This window comes from Phoxinus phoxinus (genome assembly GCF_949152265.1).
Source record: "Phoxinus phoxinus genome assembly, chromosome: 12".
Classification (NCBI taxonomy): Eukaryota; Metazoa; Chordata; class Actinopteri; order Cypriniformes; family Leuciscidae; genus Phoxinus; species Phoxinus phoxinus.
In genome coordinates this window covers 3504507-3522259 of record NC_136887.1, presented here as the reverse complement: position 1 = coordinate 3522259, position 17753 = coordinate 3504507, and the positions used below count along the sequence as shown (strand labels likewise).

Genomic DNA, 17753 nt, shown 5'->3' with positions numbered 1-17753 from the left:
TCTTTTAATGAACGTTTGGTGTAGGTCTAGGCATCTTTGCCAAGCGCAAACCAGTACAGAAGTAATCAATAAATGATCGGGGAGGGTCATGCCTTTTTTCACAATCATTTTGGAGGGTCATAGAAAAATGTATTGCTGGCGAAGGGAGGGTCAAGTCTTTTTTGACTATAGATCTCAAAACTCCTCCGGTGGCCCCTTAAATAAATAACGAACAGTTAAGGATGTCATTTGTCTTTTTGAAAACCCAAACAAATCTTTAGAAACTACTGTTAACTTCCTTATCCGTGTGGCAAAGTTTTACTTTCACAAACAAAGATGTCTTAAGAAAATGCCTACTTTTATAGATTTCTTATGTGAAGTAAAATATTTAATCAAATCACTAAGAATAATTGATAACAGAAAATGTACTTATTTTTTGAAGAAATATGATGAAATCTTTCATGTACCATGATTTATAAATATATATATATTATTTTTTTTCGTTCTTTTTATTATTGTCCTTGTGCAAAATACGAATTTACTTGTATAACATACACAATTTTAGATATGTTCTGATTTCTAAGAGATGAGTGTTTCCACTATTGTAAAGAAAATTCTTGAAAAAAATAAAAATAAAATATCAAAAAATAATAATAATTAACAGCAGATGGAGATTATGCTCGGTAATCTACTGCTTTTCCTGCAGATCCTTGATATCAATGTTGAATTTTCTGTCTGATTTGAACCACTGAATTTGTGGAAGTGAATTTGTAAAGCGAAATAAAATGGACCGAAAATTGTCTGTTGAATATTATAGGTTGTATTTTTAAACAGTTTTAATATTTTGGAAGTGAAATATGAAAGGTGAATATGGATTATTGAATTTGTATTAATGAAAATGTGTTTGAAATGTTTTGAATTGAAATATTCACAGCTTAAATATACAACCATGTTGAATTTCAGCCCATAAAAATGCAAGCCCTAAATATACAATACATTAAAATGCAAGCATGGTTATTAATGCAATGCATATTTTTTTCAAATAGTGCAATTACACAGGCTTTTTTATTTCAAAAACATTTGGCATTATTTTACTTCCATAAACAACGCCCTTCACCTGTGACTTATTCACGATACAGTACTAGCCTCGAGTACCTTATTGCTTACATATAAACAGCTGCTTGTACGTTCATGTTTCTGAACTCGAGTTATAGGATAATATACATATGAACATATGAGGATTTCACTGGCAAGAAGATTTACTAAAATATGTCAATACTTTATCTTGTCTTACATATTGTAAACATGAATTTAAACGTATAATAATTTTAATTTTTTATTTAATTTTAATAATCATTTTTCTCTATCAACTATTACATGCACATATCAAAATTAGTATATATACACAAACCTCACAGCAACACAAACACAATTATTACACAATAATTTATCCAATTGGCTCTAATATGCAGAAGCAGAAAACAGGAAAAAAGTGAGTATTCGCTTTATAGACCAAACCTGAGAAAACGGCACCATCTCGTAAAAAGAAAAAAATGCTTTTATTTTATTTTAAAGCCCTGCCAACAGAACAAAAGTCTATTAACAAAGACTGCATCATTTTATAGTTAAATGGCCCTGTGATAAAAACAAATTGGCCGTTTTAATGGGTTTCAATGCGGACATTTGTGTCCTTGAGGTCCTGAGTGTAAATATGTTGTGTACCGAGTGATTTATGCAAGGAAATGCAGAAAGGAAATAAGAAAATTCCAATAAAAATACACACTTCTGCCAAAATGTATGCAGTTGGCATTAACACAGGAACAATGATTTAAAAAAAAAAAAACTGAAAGAGACAAACATGTCCTTAAAGAGACACGAGGGTTAATTTGGTTCTTAACTTTACAGTGAAGTGATTGATCAATGAGACGCTATGATTACAGTGTTATTATTGAAGCATAATTTGCAAAACTGTATTAATCCAGAAGCAGAAGCAGATTTAACTGTGATTTTCTGCTGTAATAAACAGTTTAACTGGTAAGATCCTCAGAGGGGAAGTTGTACAGCGATTACCTAAGAATGGAAAGACAGTTTCTGTGAAGGACGTCCTGAATGTGCGCAGACAGTCTTTAGTTACAGGATCAGAGAATGACACTGTTCCTCTGTCATAGTCGACCCGAACTCTCACACGCTGGAGCTTCTGTTTAACAGTAAAGACAGTGCGGCGTTGCTCTGGGGATTGTGAGGCGTATTCGCTGTCTATGTACCGCACACGCCAGACATTAGAGTTAAAGAAAACCTCTCCCTTCCTCTGGTTTGATGCTGTGGTTATTCCAAGAATCCAGAATGTATTGTCTCCAACCTCCACATCCCAGCAGTGTGTTCCTGAGTTAAAGCCCTCAGATCCCAGGACACATACAAACCAGTCAATCCTCTCTGGATTATCAGGAAGTGTTTTATATACATCACTGTACGACACACTGGTCAGATCAGCAGAGAGTGTGAGACGAGGATTTGCTGTGTTTGGATCCAGAGTCAACGGCGCTGCAGAGAGAATAACATCAGATTAGAGGATGAGATATGATGTATTAGAAATGTAAATATAAAACATTTTTCTTTTGTTGAAAGACATCATAAATTATACTATCATAACATTTGTCTGTCCGAACGGATTGAGGCTCCAGGTTTAATATCAGTATTCAATAAACACTATTGTATCCTAATATATAAACATAGATCATGAGGAATAGACTTCATTATGAGTTCGCTGTATGATCTGATGATTTTCTGAAATACAGTTCAGATTCACTTAGAAATTCAAGTGATTATTAAATATATTTCTATCAAATGTTAATGTTGTGTGTGTTTCTATCTGCACTATCTTCTGCATTGGTGTCAGATCTGCTGAGACTCACTGTGTTGGACAGTTTCCAGCATCTTCTTCCCGACTCTGAACGGCAGGTTACCCAGATAACGCGACACATGAATCAAAGCTCCAGAACTCATCCGTGGATCCGGCTGTGAGATCTGGACTCTGAGGAACATTCAGGAGTCAGAACTGCAGTGAGTTTGAGTTCAGATCCACTGAGAGAAGAGATACGAGCAGCTCACTTACCTTTCCATTGAGGCGTTAAAGTTCTGGAAAATATAGAGTTTGAAAACATTTTAATATCTTATCAAACACTCTCACTGTCAATGAGTCTCTCTATACAAGTTGTTTTCTGCACAGAGAATGAAGCCAGATTGATTTGTCACCTTTAGAAACGAGACGTCGTTGTCTTTCATCATCTCCTCCATGTCTCTGAGTGTGTGTGAAAGAGCTGAGATGTGTGTGTTCATCTCCTCCAGCTTCTCCTTCATCCTCTGCTTCTTCTGCTCCTCTTCCTCCCTCAGTGCAGTGACTGCAGCTTCTTCTTCGTCTCTGAGAAACTGATGAAGCTTCTCAAACTCTTCTTTAATCTGATGCTCTGTGTGCTCAGCTTGAGACTGAAATCACATCACATTCACTTCAGTGTGAACACACACTCCACTAATGTCAATAATACACTCTGTGTGAACACACACTCCACTAATGTCAATAATAAACTCTGTGTGTGAATGTTGAGTATTTAACTCTTTATACATCCTCACCGTGATGTGTTGAATTGTTTCATCACACTTTTTCTTCATTTCTTCTCCATGTTTGAGCTTGTTTTGTAGGGACGTCAGCGCTGTATTAAATTCCTCCTACAGGTTAAGATGAAAATCTGTGAAACTTATGCAGCTTTAAGAGGTTTAAACAGTGTGTGTTTGGATGTTTTTATTGTTATATTATTTATATGTTGAATAGATCATTCCCAGTTAGCATTTGTGCCTGAAAATGACAAGAGATGTATTTTTAATTTTTAATTTGGTAAGGATGAAAATCAAGAAATCATGTTTTCACCAAACAAATGTGTGATTTTTTTTTTTTGCAATGGCCAATTTTGCAATTATTATATCCATGCAGTTGTATACTTTGTTTTGTCCTTTTCACACCTAGGCCTTCAGTGGTGTCCAACCTGAATTAATAACTTTTAGTAAGCGCACAGACTCTCTATAATTGTTGTGAAATTGCTGTTCCCTATCAGTCGGTCACTACTACGTAGGTCGTGACCGACCAATAGGAATCTCGCTAGAGAGCCGATCTACTTCGAGTGAAACTAAACGAGCCAATACACATTGGCGTGCAATCATTTGCATCAGCTGCGCAGCCTCTCAGCGCGGGTATATAACGAGCAGCTGGTGATTGCACTGTAGCTTTTTGCTTCGGAGCCAACCGATGCTGTTTAATCTATCTAATATTGAGTGATCAAACAACGAGCAAGCTCTTCAGGAAGATCTCTCGTGTCTGGTGCGGGCGATACAGCGCGGCAGCGGGGTCGACTTTATTTTCTCTTTTAGTTTGTGTTACTAAGCAAAAAAAAAAAAAAGCTGTTTTCACAGCTGGTAACGGTGTGCCAAGAGCGTTAAATAGCCGTTCTTACGGCTGGTAAGACCGCCGTGAAGAGAGACAGCGCACGACAGGTTACACATTTCTGTCTGTGTCCGCTGCGACCGTTCCCCTGCGTGCTTCAGTACCAAGAAGAGCATTCACCTGAAAGAGCTTACATGGGTGTGAGTTGCGTCTTTCTAAAGATGACATTCCACCCGTGTGTTTCTGGATGCGGTCGTTTCCTGTCCTCACTGACGGCCACGATCACTGTCTCGCATGCCTGGGAAACATGTGAGACTGTGTTCGTGGGTGGTTCATGTTTTCGCACGGGAACATGACCACGCCGGTTGACTCTGCTTTCTCCGGAAAGCTTGAGTCCCCTCTGTTGTTGGCCAGCCGCTGCTTGTGTGTGAAAGCACAGCTGCAGGTCTGCTCGACACTCTGGGACACCAGCGTGTCGTGTGCCGTCGAGCTGCCGGGCTGCAGCGCGGGTTGTCACGGCGACCCAGCGCTCGCTCAGCGCTCTAGGTGCGCGGTCCCCATGTCTATTCTCCGTTGTAGCGCCCTCCCTGGTGGCCACCAGGAGAGGTCTACTTCAGTAGAATAGCTTGGGTGATCCTGAGAGCTGAGGGCTTCTCCTTCGGGGAACCAACCCCCTAGGGCCCCTCCCTCTCTAGCGCATCACAAGCTGTGCAGCTTCTGGATGAGATTGCTGGTCCTTCAAAAAAAAAAAAAACTGGAGGAACCTAGCGTTTCATTCAAGGCTCCAGCTGAGGGCAGATGTCGATATCTACATCGGAGAGAGGGGCTGTTTCGTTCTGGAAATGAGGATGATGTTAAGTTCCCACTGTAATAGTGTGTGTGTGCTTATGCTGAATCAGATTCAGAGCGGACAGCCATGCTTTCCCGGGTCTTTCTCGGACGTGCATTGAAAACTTAACAGTATGGAGCTGTATTGGTGCCAAAAATATGGAACGCCAAAAGTGCCAAATTCTGCATAAAGTTTTCACCTCTCTCACTACCCTCGATAGTGGGGTGGCCGTGCCTCTGGCAGGCCACCTCTACCCTGCATGCGAGGCCAAGGCACTCTTATTGCACGAGGGTAGTTCTGAGCCGGGGTTGAGCTGCGCTTGTCGACTGACCGTGTTCAAGTCACAGTGCTGGCCCTCGATCAGACGATGTCCACCTTGGTGGTCCAGAAGCCCCCCTGGCTGTCCTTGTAGAGGTGTGAGAGCTCGTCAAAGTACGCTTTCTCGATGCTCCATCTCATAAGGTGGCCTTTTCAGCGACACTGTTGAGAACTGGCCCAGCAGTTCTCCACAGTCAGCAGCAGACTGAAGCGCTTCCCCTGGCGTACCACCAGAGTACCTCGTGGGCTGCCCCTCAGTCTACTCGTCGCCAAGGGTGTCATCCCCTGCAAAAAAGAGAACTCCGGCACAGCCTGCTCTACTGTGTCCGCTGCAGGAGGATGACACCACCCGTCTCAACCACTGTTTAAGTGGTCGGTGAAACCATCACTGGAGACGGGTGACCCGGAGATGGGTGGAGCTGCTCTCTCCCAGTAGAGGGCTGGGAAACTAATATTTTGAGTCAAAATTCTGTTCCACCACTGGAGTCACAGTGGTTCCCAAGTTCTCTAAAAAAAAAAAAAAAAAAAAAAGAGCAGATCCTCTATCTCTGGGTCTGAAGAGGGTCTGGAGAGTAGTGGGAGGAGAAAATCCTCACCACCCTCATCCGCCTCTTCTGTCGCCAGCGGGCAGCGCAGTGTGTGGTTCGAGAACGCAACCAAGCCGCCTCCTACAAACTCCTGCCTCGTGGAACCAGGTAAGTGCTGCACAGCACACTTAGACCACGCTACGGACCGCCTCCCCAAGAGAGCCTCCCGGGCCGCGTCCCTGTGTTCCACCTCGCTGCCCCACTCCGGGTACGCCTACGGTCCCTTTGGTCCCACTTGTACGGTCTCTGCGAGCCTGGTTAGCGCTCCCCAGTCCGTCTCGCTGGCTCATTCGGACCATCAGGCTCGGCTATGCGATTCAGTTCACCCGGCATCCCCCCAAGTTTCGGGCCATCCACTCCACTACAGTGAGAGCAGCCGATGCCCATGTCTTGCATGCGGAGATCGCAGTCCTACTGGCGAAGGACGCGATAGAGCCGGTCCCTCCAGCCGATATGAGGTCAGGACACTACAGTCCCTACTTCATTGTACCCAAGAAAGGTGGTGGGTTACGACCGATCTTGGATCTGCGAGTTTTGAATCGGAGCCTCCACAAGCTACCGTTCAAAATGCTCACGCAGAGACGCATTTTCAGATGCATCCGTCCCCAAGATTGGTTTGCAGCGATCGACCTGAAGGACGCGTACTTTCATGTCTCGATTCTTCCTCGACACAGGCCGTTCTGCGCTTTGCGTTCGAGGGTCGAGCATACCAGTACAAGGTCCTGCCTTTCGGGCTGTCCCTGTCTCCCCGTGTCTTCACGAAAGTCACGGAGGGGGCCCTTGTTCCCATGAGAGAACAGGGTGTTCGCCTCCTCAACTATCTCGACGACTGGCTCATACTAGCACACTCTCGAGATCAGTTATGCGAACACAGGGACCTCGTGCTCAGGCACCTCAGCCAGTTGGGCCTTCAGGTCAACTGGGAAAAGAGCAAACTCGCCCCTGTGCAGAGGATCTCTTTTCTCGGTATGGAATTGGATTCGGTCGCACAGACAGCGCGCCTCACAGAGCAGCGCGCCCAGTCGGTGCTGAACTGCTTGAACATGTTCAAAGGCAGGACGGCGGGCCCACTGAAAATTTTTCAGAGGCTCCTGGGGCATATGGCAGCGGCAGCAGCGGTAACCCCGCTCGGACTGCTACATATGAGATCGCTTCAGCACTGGCTTCACGGCCGAGTCCCGAGATGGGCGTGGCATCACGGCACTCCCCGGGTGGCAATCACACCGGCATGCCGCCAGACCTTCAGCCCGTGGTCAGATCCCTCGTTCCTACGGGCAGGAGTGCCCTTGGAACAGGTGTCCAGGCATGCTGTGGTATTCACAAATGCCTCTGCCACTGGCTGGGGCGCCACGTACAACGGGCATGCAGTGTCAGGGGTGTGGACGGCTCCCCAACTGCATTGGCATATCAACTGCCTCGAGTTGCTAGCAGTACATCTCGCTCTGAGCTGCCTAAAGAGGCCGCTACAGGACAGAGACGTGCTGGTCCGTACGGACAACACAGCGACCGTTGCGTACATCAACCGACAAGGTGGTCTACACTCCCGTCGCATGTTGCAACTTGCCCGCCATCTCCTCCTCTGGAGTCAGAAGCATCTGAGGTCGCTTCGAGCCATGTATGTCCCCGGTGTGCTCAACCGTGTGGCCGACGAGCTATCACGAGCTGTGCTCCCGGGAGAATGGCGACTCCACCCCCAGGCGGTTCAGCTGATTTGGAGAGAGTTCGGGGAGGCTCAGGTAGACCTGTTTGCCTCCTCAGAAACCACCCACTGCCAGCTGTTTTACTCCCTGACCGAGGGAACACTCGGCACAGACGCACTGGCACTCAGCTGGCCCCGGGGCCTCCGCAAATATGCGTTCCCCCCAGTGAGCCTACTTGCACAGACCTTGTGCAAAGTCAGGGAGGACGAGGAGCAGGTCCTTCTGGTGGCTCCCTATTGGCCCACCCGGACTTGGTTCCCAGAACTCATGCTCCTCGTGACAGTCCCTCCCTGGCCCATTCCTCCGAGGAAGGATCTTCTGACTCAGAGACGGGGCACCCTGTGGCACCCGCGTCCAGACCTCTGGAAACTCCATGTCTGGTCCCTGGACGGGATGCGGAGGTTCTAGGTGACTTACCCCCAGAGGTACTTAACACCATCACTTCTGCAAGGGCGCCGTCCACGAGACGTGTGTACGCCTTGAAGTGGAACCTGTTCGTCGAGTGGTGCTCTTCTCGCCGAGAAGACCCCCGAAGATGTTCGATAGGGTCCGTGCTTCCTTCTTGCAGCAAGGGTTGGAGCGAAGGCTGTCTCCCTCCACCCTCAAAGTACATGCTGCCGCTATTTCAGCTTATCACGACCACATAGATGGCAAAACAGTTGGGGAGCACGACCTGGTCGTCAGGTTCCTTAGGGGGGCGAGACGATTAAATCCTCCTCGACCCCCCTCCATACCCTCTTGGGACCTTTCCCTGGTGCTTCGAGCACTTCAGGATGCTCCCTTTGAGCCATTGCAATCACCAGACTTAAAGCTTCTCTCCATGAAGACTTTGCTGCTGGTTGCACTGGCCTCTGTCAAGAGGGTAGGGGACCTGCAGGCATTTTCGGTCGACGAATCGTGCCTAGAGTTCGGGCCGGGTGACAACCATGTTGTACTGAGACCCTGGCCTGGCTATGTGCCCAAGGTTCCTACCACTCCCTTCAGGGACTGGGTAGTGAACCTGCAAGCGCTGCCCCTGGAGGAGGCAGACCCAGCCCTGGCTTTGCTCTGTCCCGTTCGCGCTCTGCGTATGTACGTGGACAGAACTCAAAGCGTCAGGACCTCAGACCAGCTCTTTGTCTGTTACGGAGGCCAGCAGAAGGGAAGGCTGTCTCCAAGCAGAGGATGGCCCACTGGATGGTGGATGCCATCGCCTTGGCTTACCAAGCTCAAGGCGTGCCCTGCCCGCTTAGGTTGCATGCACACTCCACGAGAGGCGTTGCATCCTCCTGGGCGCTGGCACGTGGCTCCTCGCTAACAGATATCTGTAGAGCTGCGGGCTGGGCGACACCTAACACGTTCGCTAGATACTATAGCCTACGTGTAGAGCCGGTCTCCTCCCGTGTCTCACCCTAGACGGGTAGAAGCACTGAGAGGCCTGGCTCTGTCGGCTTGCTGCACCCTACTGTGCACCCTTATTCTCCAGTGTGAAAAACCTGTGAGTCCTCCAAACACCCTCGGGCCGGACATGGCGGAGCGTGTATCCGCTGAATCCTTGAGAACCGGATATAGGCTGGGTCCCATATGTGTGACCCTACGGGGATCCCATATGTGTATATTCTCCACGGCTGCTCCTAAACGGAAGCCCGTGTCTTTCCCTTGGGCTAAGTCACCCATTACTCGTATGCTGTACAACCCTCGGGTTAGTCCATATGTTATCTCCACTTAACTCCTTGAGAATGTGGCTTCCGCAGCGTTCCCCTCCTTCAGTTCGGGCACGCTTTCCCAGTGTTATCCAATAATCTCACTGTATGGGTTATCACGGAACAACAGTGACAGGTTCACTCTGTGTAAGCCGCCTCCTATCGTCCTTCCAGGCAAGAAGGTGTAGAGGCTTGCACAGGGCGCTGGATGGGGTGCAGCAGCTGTGGCGCTTTGGTAGGGATTCCTATTGGTCGGTCACGACCTACGTAGTAGTGACCGACTGATAGGGAACGTCTCGGTTACGTATTTAACCCTCGTTCCCTGAAGGAGGGAACGGAGACGTAGGTCCCGTCGCCACATCTGCTGCCGCCCGCCGGGGCAGCCAGCTTATCGCTTGGCTCCTCAGCAAAAAACTACAGTGCAATCACCAGCTGCTCGTTATATACCCGCGCTGCGAGGCTGCGCAGCTGATGCAAATGATTGCACGCCAATGTGTATTGGCTCGTTTAGTTTCACTCGAAGTAGATCGGCTCTCTAGCGAGATTCCTATTGGTCGGTCACGACCTACGTCTCCGTTCCCTCCTTCAGGGAACGAGGGTTACATACGTAACCGAGACGTTTTTATTTAGCACCGGCAGTTATAGGGTTAATGCGGTGAGTTCGGGAAAGTTAGAGAGGATCGAGCGAGTGAGTTCGGCTTGTTCGTTAGTGTGCAGTGGCTCTTGCGTTCCGAGTCCGATTATAAGTTCAGAAACGGAGTATTATTGAACACACTGCTCACTAGTGTCGCGTAGTGACTGACGGCTGAAGGTCTGGAATTCATAGCAGCTTTCTTTGGCCAAGGCCCGCCCATAAGGCCGTTTGACCGACATGTCAAACAACCAATTACAGTTCGTTTCGTTCAGCGTCACGTTTCGGGGCGTGGAAATGTCCCCACAACAACAGACCGGCGTGCAACAAGTCAGTCAGCATAGAAAATCAAAGAAGGAGAAGAAAACAAGCAGTAAGTCATTGATCTGTTCGTGCACGTATAACAACAATGGCGTCTGCATTACCACAATATAACACAATACTGAATCGGCCAGCTGCGATGTCAGCGTCTGTTGTTTCATGTTTACTCCTGGACATCTCTTAAAGGGTCTATGCCGTGAACCTCGCATACTTTTGAGAATCCTACGTTTAGCTTATCTTGATAAATGCTCATTGTCACTCATGTAAACACAACAGTTTTTCTTCCGCAATCACACGATTTGTTTCCCGGCGGACCGGAAATAAACGCGACACTCGCGCCCCCCGGAAATCCGATAAAATTTAACCAATCAGATGACGACTTCGACATTCCTGAAGTGTTTCCAGTTAAGTGTACCATATGCATCAGACGTTTAGCCAACGCTCCGTGGGCGTGACGTCTGAGGCTGAGACCTCTTATATACTGTCTATGGCTGAGACTAACTGCTCACCAGCCAGTGCATGTATATCTCACTCACTCCCGGTAACCACAATATTATAAAACAAGGTGGCCCTCTAGTGGAGTCAATATGCAATTACACCACAAATGTATTTAACACTACACCACAGCAGAGAAGGCCTTGCCACTGATATTTGTGGTTGTGCAAATACAAATACAGAAAGTGAAAGTATGTTAGTATCAATCACTTTTCGGTGTCTCAAATCACATATTATTATTGAAAATATTAATAACCCCTGACATGTGCAGATGCTGTTACTTTTATGATGATTTGAACATCAGAGGGGTTTTCAGAAAATCATAGAGATTTAGTCTGAGTAAAAATAAATACTGGTCTATTGTATAAACAAATAATACTGTTTCTATGTTTAGCACTGTATTTATGAAATGAGAGACATTAGTCTTACCTTGTGAGATGAAAGCACTTCACTGATGGGTCTGAATGTGTGACTGGTGTGTTTCTCTGAGTCTCTGCACACTAAACACACAGGCTGTTTGTCCTCCAGACAGAAGAGTTTGAGTTTCTCACTGTGTAAACTGCAGATCTCCTCAGATCCTGATGAACGTTTCTCATTTCTCTCCTTCAGGAACGACTCACAGAAGTTTTTTAACGCTAGATTAACTGGAGGATCTTCTCTTGAGGATCTTCTCCTGCAGACAGGACACTCCTGAGTTTCCTTAGTTTTCCAGAACTGTTGTAGACACTCTTTACAGAAACTGTGACTACAGGACAGAAGAACAGGAACCTTGAAGATGTCACAGCAAACAGGACAGATATAATCATCTTCAGCTGCTGAAGCCATTTTCACCGCTTGAGTCTCGCAAACTAAACTTTACTTTCACTTTCTGAACGACGGTTTTCAAAAATGAATCACAATGAGAATCAAAGATCTGCTGTCTGTCCAGAAATGAACTTCACAAAAATCCTTCTGTAAAGTGTTTCTCTTTGTTCTCCATCGATTGCTTATTCTTTATTGCTTTTGTTGAGACAAAGTCGGTGTGACAGAAAGGAGAAATAACAAGTCAGTCTCTTCCTGGTTAGTGTTGTAAGAGGGAGGAGTTTATGATCAGCTTTGGGTGTGTACAGTTCAGTTCAAGATTATTGTCATATGCATATTAGTACAGAGTACCACAGCAATGAAATACAATGTGCCATGGCACTCTCTCAACACTAGTCAATAAATAACAATTATAATAACATTAAAACATCCAAGCACAGTAAGCACACTAAGCTCAAACCTCAACCCTCCTTCCTGTTGTACTATCATTCAGTATCCATTCATTATTACTTTATGATCAGCTTTGGGTGTGTACAAACAGGAACGTCAGGATTTCTTCAGGTAAAATGTATTCAAAATGGACCTGCATTGAAATGTTAAAATTTAATGCTGTAAATGATTGCATAAAACACAAAAGAACAATTAAAATACAAAACTATTAATTATAAAAGACCTCAAAATGACTATACGTTTTATTTATTGCTCTTTATTTGTCAGAGAGTTTCTCCAGGGTCTGTCATGATCAAATCAAATCAAATTTTATTTATGTAGCACATAAACAACATAACAGTAGTTGGCCATTGTGCTGTACAACAGAATATCTAAAAACAAAACAAAAAGAGCACAGAGCAATGATAAATGGAGTTTACATCAGAAAATTCTACATTAATTTTCTGTTATGATCAAATCTTTGTCAGTGTAATGGGCAGGAATAAAGATCTGAGTGACTTTGATAAGGGCCATCGCAGCAGGTAAAGCCAGCGCCCGCGGTCTCTCAGCCAAGCGCCAGCAGTTCACGGCGAGACAGGGACCCCGGCCCACGGTTGTGCTGGACTCCGAACCTCGCAAGCCTTCCTAGCCGTGAGAAGAAGGGAGAATTCGAGTCCCGCCAAGGCCGGACCAATCTCCAAAAGACTTCTCAAACATTTCCCAGTTCCCTCCTCTCAGGTGGCTGGAAATGTATATACTGCAGTAAATGGGTCTGTTCTAAAACATGCGCACCTGCAAACAAACGCAGTTTTTCCGGCGACACAAATAAAACACGAAAAGAGCTCTTTTCTGTCTGTGTCACATGTAGGTCACGTGCCCACTGTAATGTACGCACCCCTACACACAAGCACTGTCCCCACAGTAAATGTTTCTCCAGCTCATGCTGTGAATGTAGATCGTGTGCCCACGACAAAGTGCGCACCGCTACACATAAGCACTGTACTGACAGTCCCAAACTTTCCCCCAGCATGCGCTGGAAGTGTAATGAATGTAGTTTGTGCGCCCACTGTAAAGTGCGTGCCCCTACATGCAAATACGGGTTCAAACTCCCTCCCGTCCAGCACGGGAGAGATAATAAATGTAGATCGTGTGCCCACTATGAAGTACGCACCACTACTCACTAAAACTGTTCCCACAATATCAGTTTTTCCCCTCCCTATGACGAGAGACATGATAAAGGGTGCTCCCACTGTAAAGCGTGCGCCCCTGCACATGAGCATTGTTCACACAGCTGCAACACACAGTTGGACGGTCGGGTCCCTATCTCAGAGCGGCCTGTAGTGTATTGAGTAGAATGCACTCAGAGATAAGTACTGTTTGGCCACGCTAGATAAACTCTGGGTTAGATTTGGTTGGCCAGTGAATTGTCTAAAGCGACACTGTATTCAAGTTGTTCATTGGAATTTACACAGTAAAGAAAAGAAGAATTGCCCATCGTTGTCTCGACTCTGATTTGTATTGTTTAAACAATAGACAACACAACAGTTGGCGACGAGGATTTTTGGTTATTATATGAAAGTGCTGTCTCCTAGTTTTTTTTTTCGGATGGGCATTTTTTTTTCTGGGAGAAGTAACGTTAATAAAGAGACGAAAAGCTCACGGAGACTGAGGAGTAGATTCAGCGCAAAATAGTAAGTGAATTAAGGAAGATGGCAGGATATATCGGAAAGATTGATGCATTTGAAAATGCTACGGATGATTGGACTTTGTACTGTGAACGAATCGAGCAGTATTTCAAAGCTAACGACATTGATGGTGAAAAGCGGGTGTCAGTGTTGTTGAGTGCGATAGGAGGAAAAGCTTATGCTCTGCTGAGAAGCCTCACTGCTCCCACAAAGCCTGTCGATCTTAGTTTCGACAACATTGTGAAGATAATGCAAGAGCATCTTGCGCCAAAACCGCTGCTCATTGCAGAACGATTCAGATTTCATAAACGGAATCAGAACGACGGAGAGTCAATCGCAGTTTATGTAGCTGAATTAAAGAAGTTGTCAGAACACTGTCAGTTTGGGGACGGACTAAATGACGCGCTGAGAGATCGTCTAGTCTGTGGCATTTCACAAGAGGGTATACAGAAGCGATTGCTCACGGAGGCAGATCTAACATTCAAACGTGCTGTTGAAATTGCGGTCGCCATGGAAACGGCTGCCAGAGACGCAACAGAGCTGAGATCAGGAGTGAAAATGTCTGTAAACAAGGTGACCACTGCAAGTACACCTAAAAGAATAATGCAAAAAGTTGAAATGTGCTACCGTTGTGACAGGGGTGGACACAAAGCAAATCAGTGCAGATTCAAAACCGAAATGTGCAGAAAATGCAACAAAGTTGGACATATACAAAGAGCATGTCGGTCTGATGTACCATACATTGAAAAAGAGAGACAGTACAAGGTTCAGAAAAAGAAAAGTAGGTATGTGCATGTTGTCACCCAAGACTCAGATGAAGGAAGTGACACAGGGTTGGCAAATTTAGAAATCTACAGTCTGAAAAGTGACTTAAAACAAGCAATCTGGCTTACACCTCAAGTGAACGGACAGACAATCAGAATGGAATTGGATACAGGATCCGCTGTATCAGTGATGTCACAGCACGAGTTTGAAAAACATTTCAAATCGACTAAATTAAAGCCATCGCCAGTCAAATTGAAAACATACTGGTGAGCCCATAATCCCTCTAGGGGTGATGCCTGTGACTGTAAAGTACAATGATCAACAGAGTGAACTAGATCTGTACATAGTACGAACGTGACTGGTTGAGAAAGTTGCAGCTGGACTGGAAATCCATAAAAAGTCTGCAAGTCACAGTTCCTGCATCGGCGTGCACTCAAATGAAACTGGAAACAGTGCTGGATGGGGCTGTAGCTGTGTTTCAGTCGGGAATAGGAACACTGAAGCATATAAAAGGAAAGATAACCCTGAATGAGAACGCAGTGCCCAAGTTTCACAAGGCGCGGCCTGTTCCCTATGCTATTCGTCAGAAAGTGGAAAATGAGCTGGATCGGTTGGAAGCTGAAGGAATACTGTCAAAGGTTGACTGGAGTCCCTGGGCAACTCCAGTGGTTCCTGTTGCAAAGAAAGATGGAACTGTTAGACTTTGCGGGGATTTTAAAGTCTCAGTCAACCCTGAATTGCAGGCAGAACAATACCCACTACCAAGGATAGAGGATATTTTTGCTACACTGTCAGGAGGACAGCTTTTTAGTAAAATAGACTTGGCGGAAGCATATTTACAGATGGAAATGGAGGAGGACTCAAAAGTGTTCTTGACTATCAATACTCTCAAGGGCTTGTACCGCTATAACAGGCTTGTTTTTGGCGTTGCCTCAGCACCGGCCTTATGGCAAAGAGCTATGGATCAGGTACTTCAGGGTTGCCCTGGTACCCAATGCTACCTCGATGACATCATCGTCACAGGTGACAGTAACAGTAGTCACTTGGAGAACTTAGCCCGGGTCTTAAAGAGATTGGAAGAGTATGGACTGCGTGCAAGACGTGACAAGTGTGAGTATTTTAAGGACACCATCACGTATTGTGGACACAAAATTGATGTAAATGGACTACATAAGTGTCATGACAAGCTGAGAGCTGTTGCAGAGGCTCCACAACCGGAAAATGTCTCACAATTGAGGTCCTTCCTTGGATTTGTCAATTACTACAACAAGTTTTTGCCAAATCTAGCTACTGTTCTCTATCCTCTACATGCCCTGTTACAAGCAGGAAAGAAATGGACGTGGACAAAGCAATGCAGACAAGCTTTTCAGGAAGCGAAGAAACTGGTGATGTCAGATACAGTTCTGACTCACTATGACCCACACAAGCCGCTAAAGTTGGCATGCGACGCCTCACCATACGGCATCGGGGCGGTGTTGTCACGTGATGGGTGATGGAACGGAGCGTCCCATAGCTTTCGCATCACGCTCCCTTAGTGCTGCAGAGAAGAACTATGCACAGATTGACAGGGAAGCTTTGAGCCTGGTATGGGGCGTAAAACGATTCAATCAGTATCTGTATGGAAACAACTTTACCTTGGTTACGGACCACCAGCCGTTGGTTTCCATTTTCAATCCTCAGAAAGGAGTTCCACTGACAGCAGCAGCACGGATGCAAAGGTGGGCATTGTTTCTTGGAGGACATAGATACCAGATTGAATTCAAAAGAACACACAGACATGCTAATGCTGATGGGCTATCACGTCTACCATTGGATGGGTGTGATACAACGACAGAGAATGTAAACACACCTTTGGATGTTTTTACAATTGCTCAGCTTGAGAGTTCTCCTGTTACTGACGACATGATTCGGAGAGAAACCAGGAGAGATCCGGCATTGTCGCAGGTATATTTAGCTATACAGTCTGGCTGGAATGCAGAGCAGAAGATTAGTTACCAACAATTCTATCAGCGCTGTGATGAACTAACTCTAGATGGTGGTTGCATCATGTGGGGATTAAGAGTTGTTGTACCTCCTAAGTTGCGAACTCGAGTCTTGGAGGAGCTTCATGTTGGGCATCTAGGAGTGGTAAAGATGAAGTCACTGGCTAGAAGTTTCGTATGGTGGCCTGGAATAGATCAGCAAATCGAGCAGCTCGCCATGCATTGTTCAGGATGTCAACATGTGCAAAAGATGCCAAAGACTGCACCGCTACATCCTTGGGAGTGGCCTGCATTACCGTGGCAAAGGATCCATGTTGACTTTGCAGGTCCTTTCATGGGCACCACGTTTTTGGTTGTTGTCGACGCATGTTCAAAGTGGCCAGAAGTGTTCAGTATGACTTCCACAACCGCAGCTCAAACTGTGACGGTTCTGAGAGAAATGTTTGCAAGGACTGGTTTACCAGAACAGCTGGTGAGCGACAATGGTCCTCAGTTTATATCTGATGAGTTCCAGATCTTCTTAAAGAACAATCGAATCAAACACGTGACTTCAGCGCCCTACCACCCAGCTACAAATGGCTTAGCTGAGAGATTTGTGCAAAGCTTGAAGAATGCACTACGGGCCATGACATGTGAAAAGATCACACTGAACCAGAAGCTACAGAATTTCTTGTTTGCATATCGAAATGCAACTCATGTCACCACAAATCGAACACCTGCCATGCTGTTCCTTGGTAGACCCTTACGTTCAAGGTTGGATTTGTTGAAACCCAATTTGAGGAGAACCGTACACGACAAACAGATAAAACAGTCACAAGGAGGGGGACAACTGAGAGAGTTGGAAATAGGAGAGAGTGTGCTTGCTAGGAACTACAGAGGAGATCACAAATGGACACCTGCAAGGGTCAAAGAAAGAACAGGACCACTCTCCTATACAGTGGAGATTGCACCAGATACTATCTGGAGGCGACACATTGATCAGTTGAGAAGATCAAATGTTCCTCTGGAAAGTGTTCCCACGAGTGTTCCATTCACCACTACTGACGCTGCTTCCAGTGGAAGTGATACAACAACACTTCAAGATGGGCCTGTATCTTCCAGAGAAGTACCACAAGCA

The 17753-nt window shown here is 45.8% G+C and overlaps 1 protein-coding gene across 1 annotated transcript; it reads right to left on the bottom strand.

The window, feature by feature from the left end:
- Window positions 1-1018: 1018 nt before the first annotated feature.
- On the bottom strand, window positions 1019-12098 carry LOC307007802 (zinc-binding protein A33-like). Its single transcript, XM_079630172.1, has 6 exons — window positions 11404-12098; window positions 3607-3702; window positions 3232-3462; window positions 3092-3114; window positions 2892-3010; window positions 1019-2520 (listed from the first exon to the last, which is right to left on the bottom strand). The coding sequence occupies exons 1-6, from the start codon at window positions 11797-11799 to the stop codon at window positions 1976-1978; spliced, it is 1410 nt and encodes a 469-aa protein (XP_079486298.1). The 5' UTR covers window positions 11800-12098; the 3' UTR covers window positions 1019-1975.
- Window positions 12099-17753: the final 5655 nt, after the last annotated feature.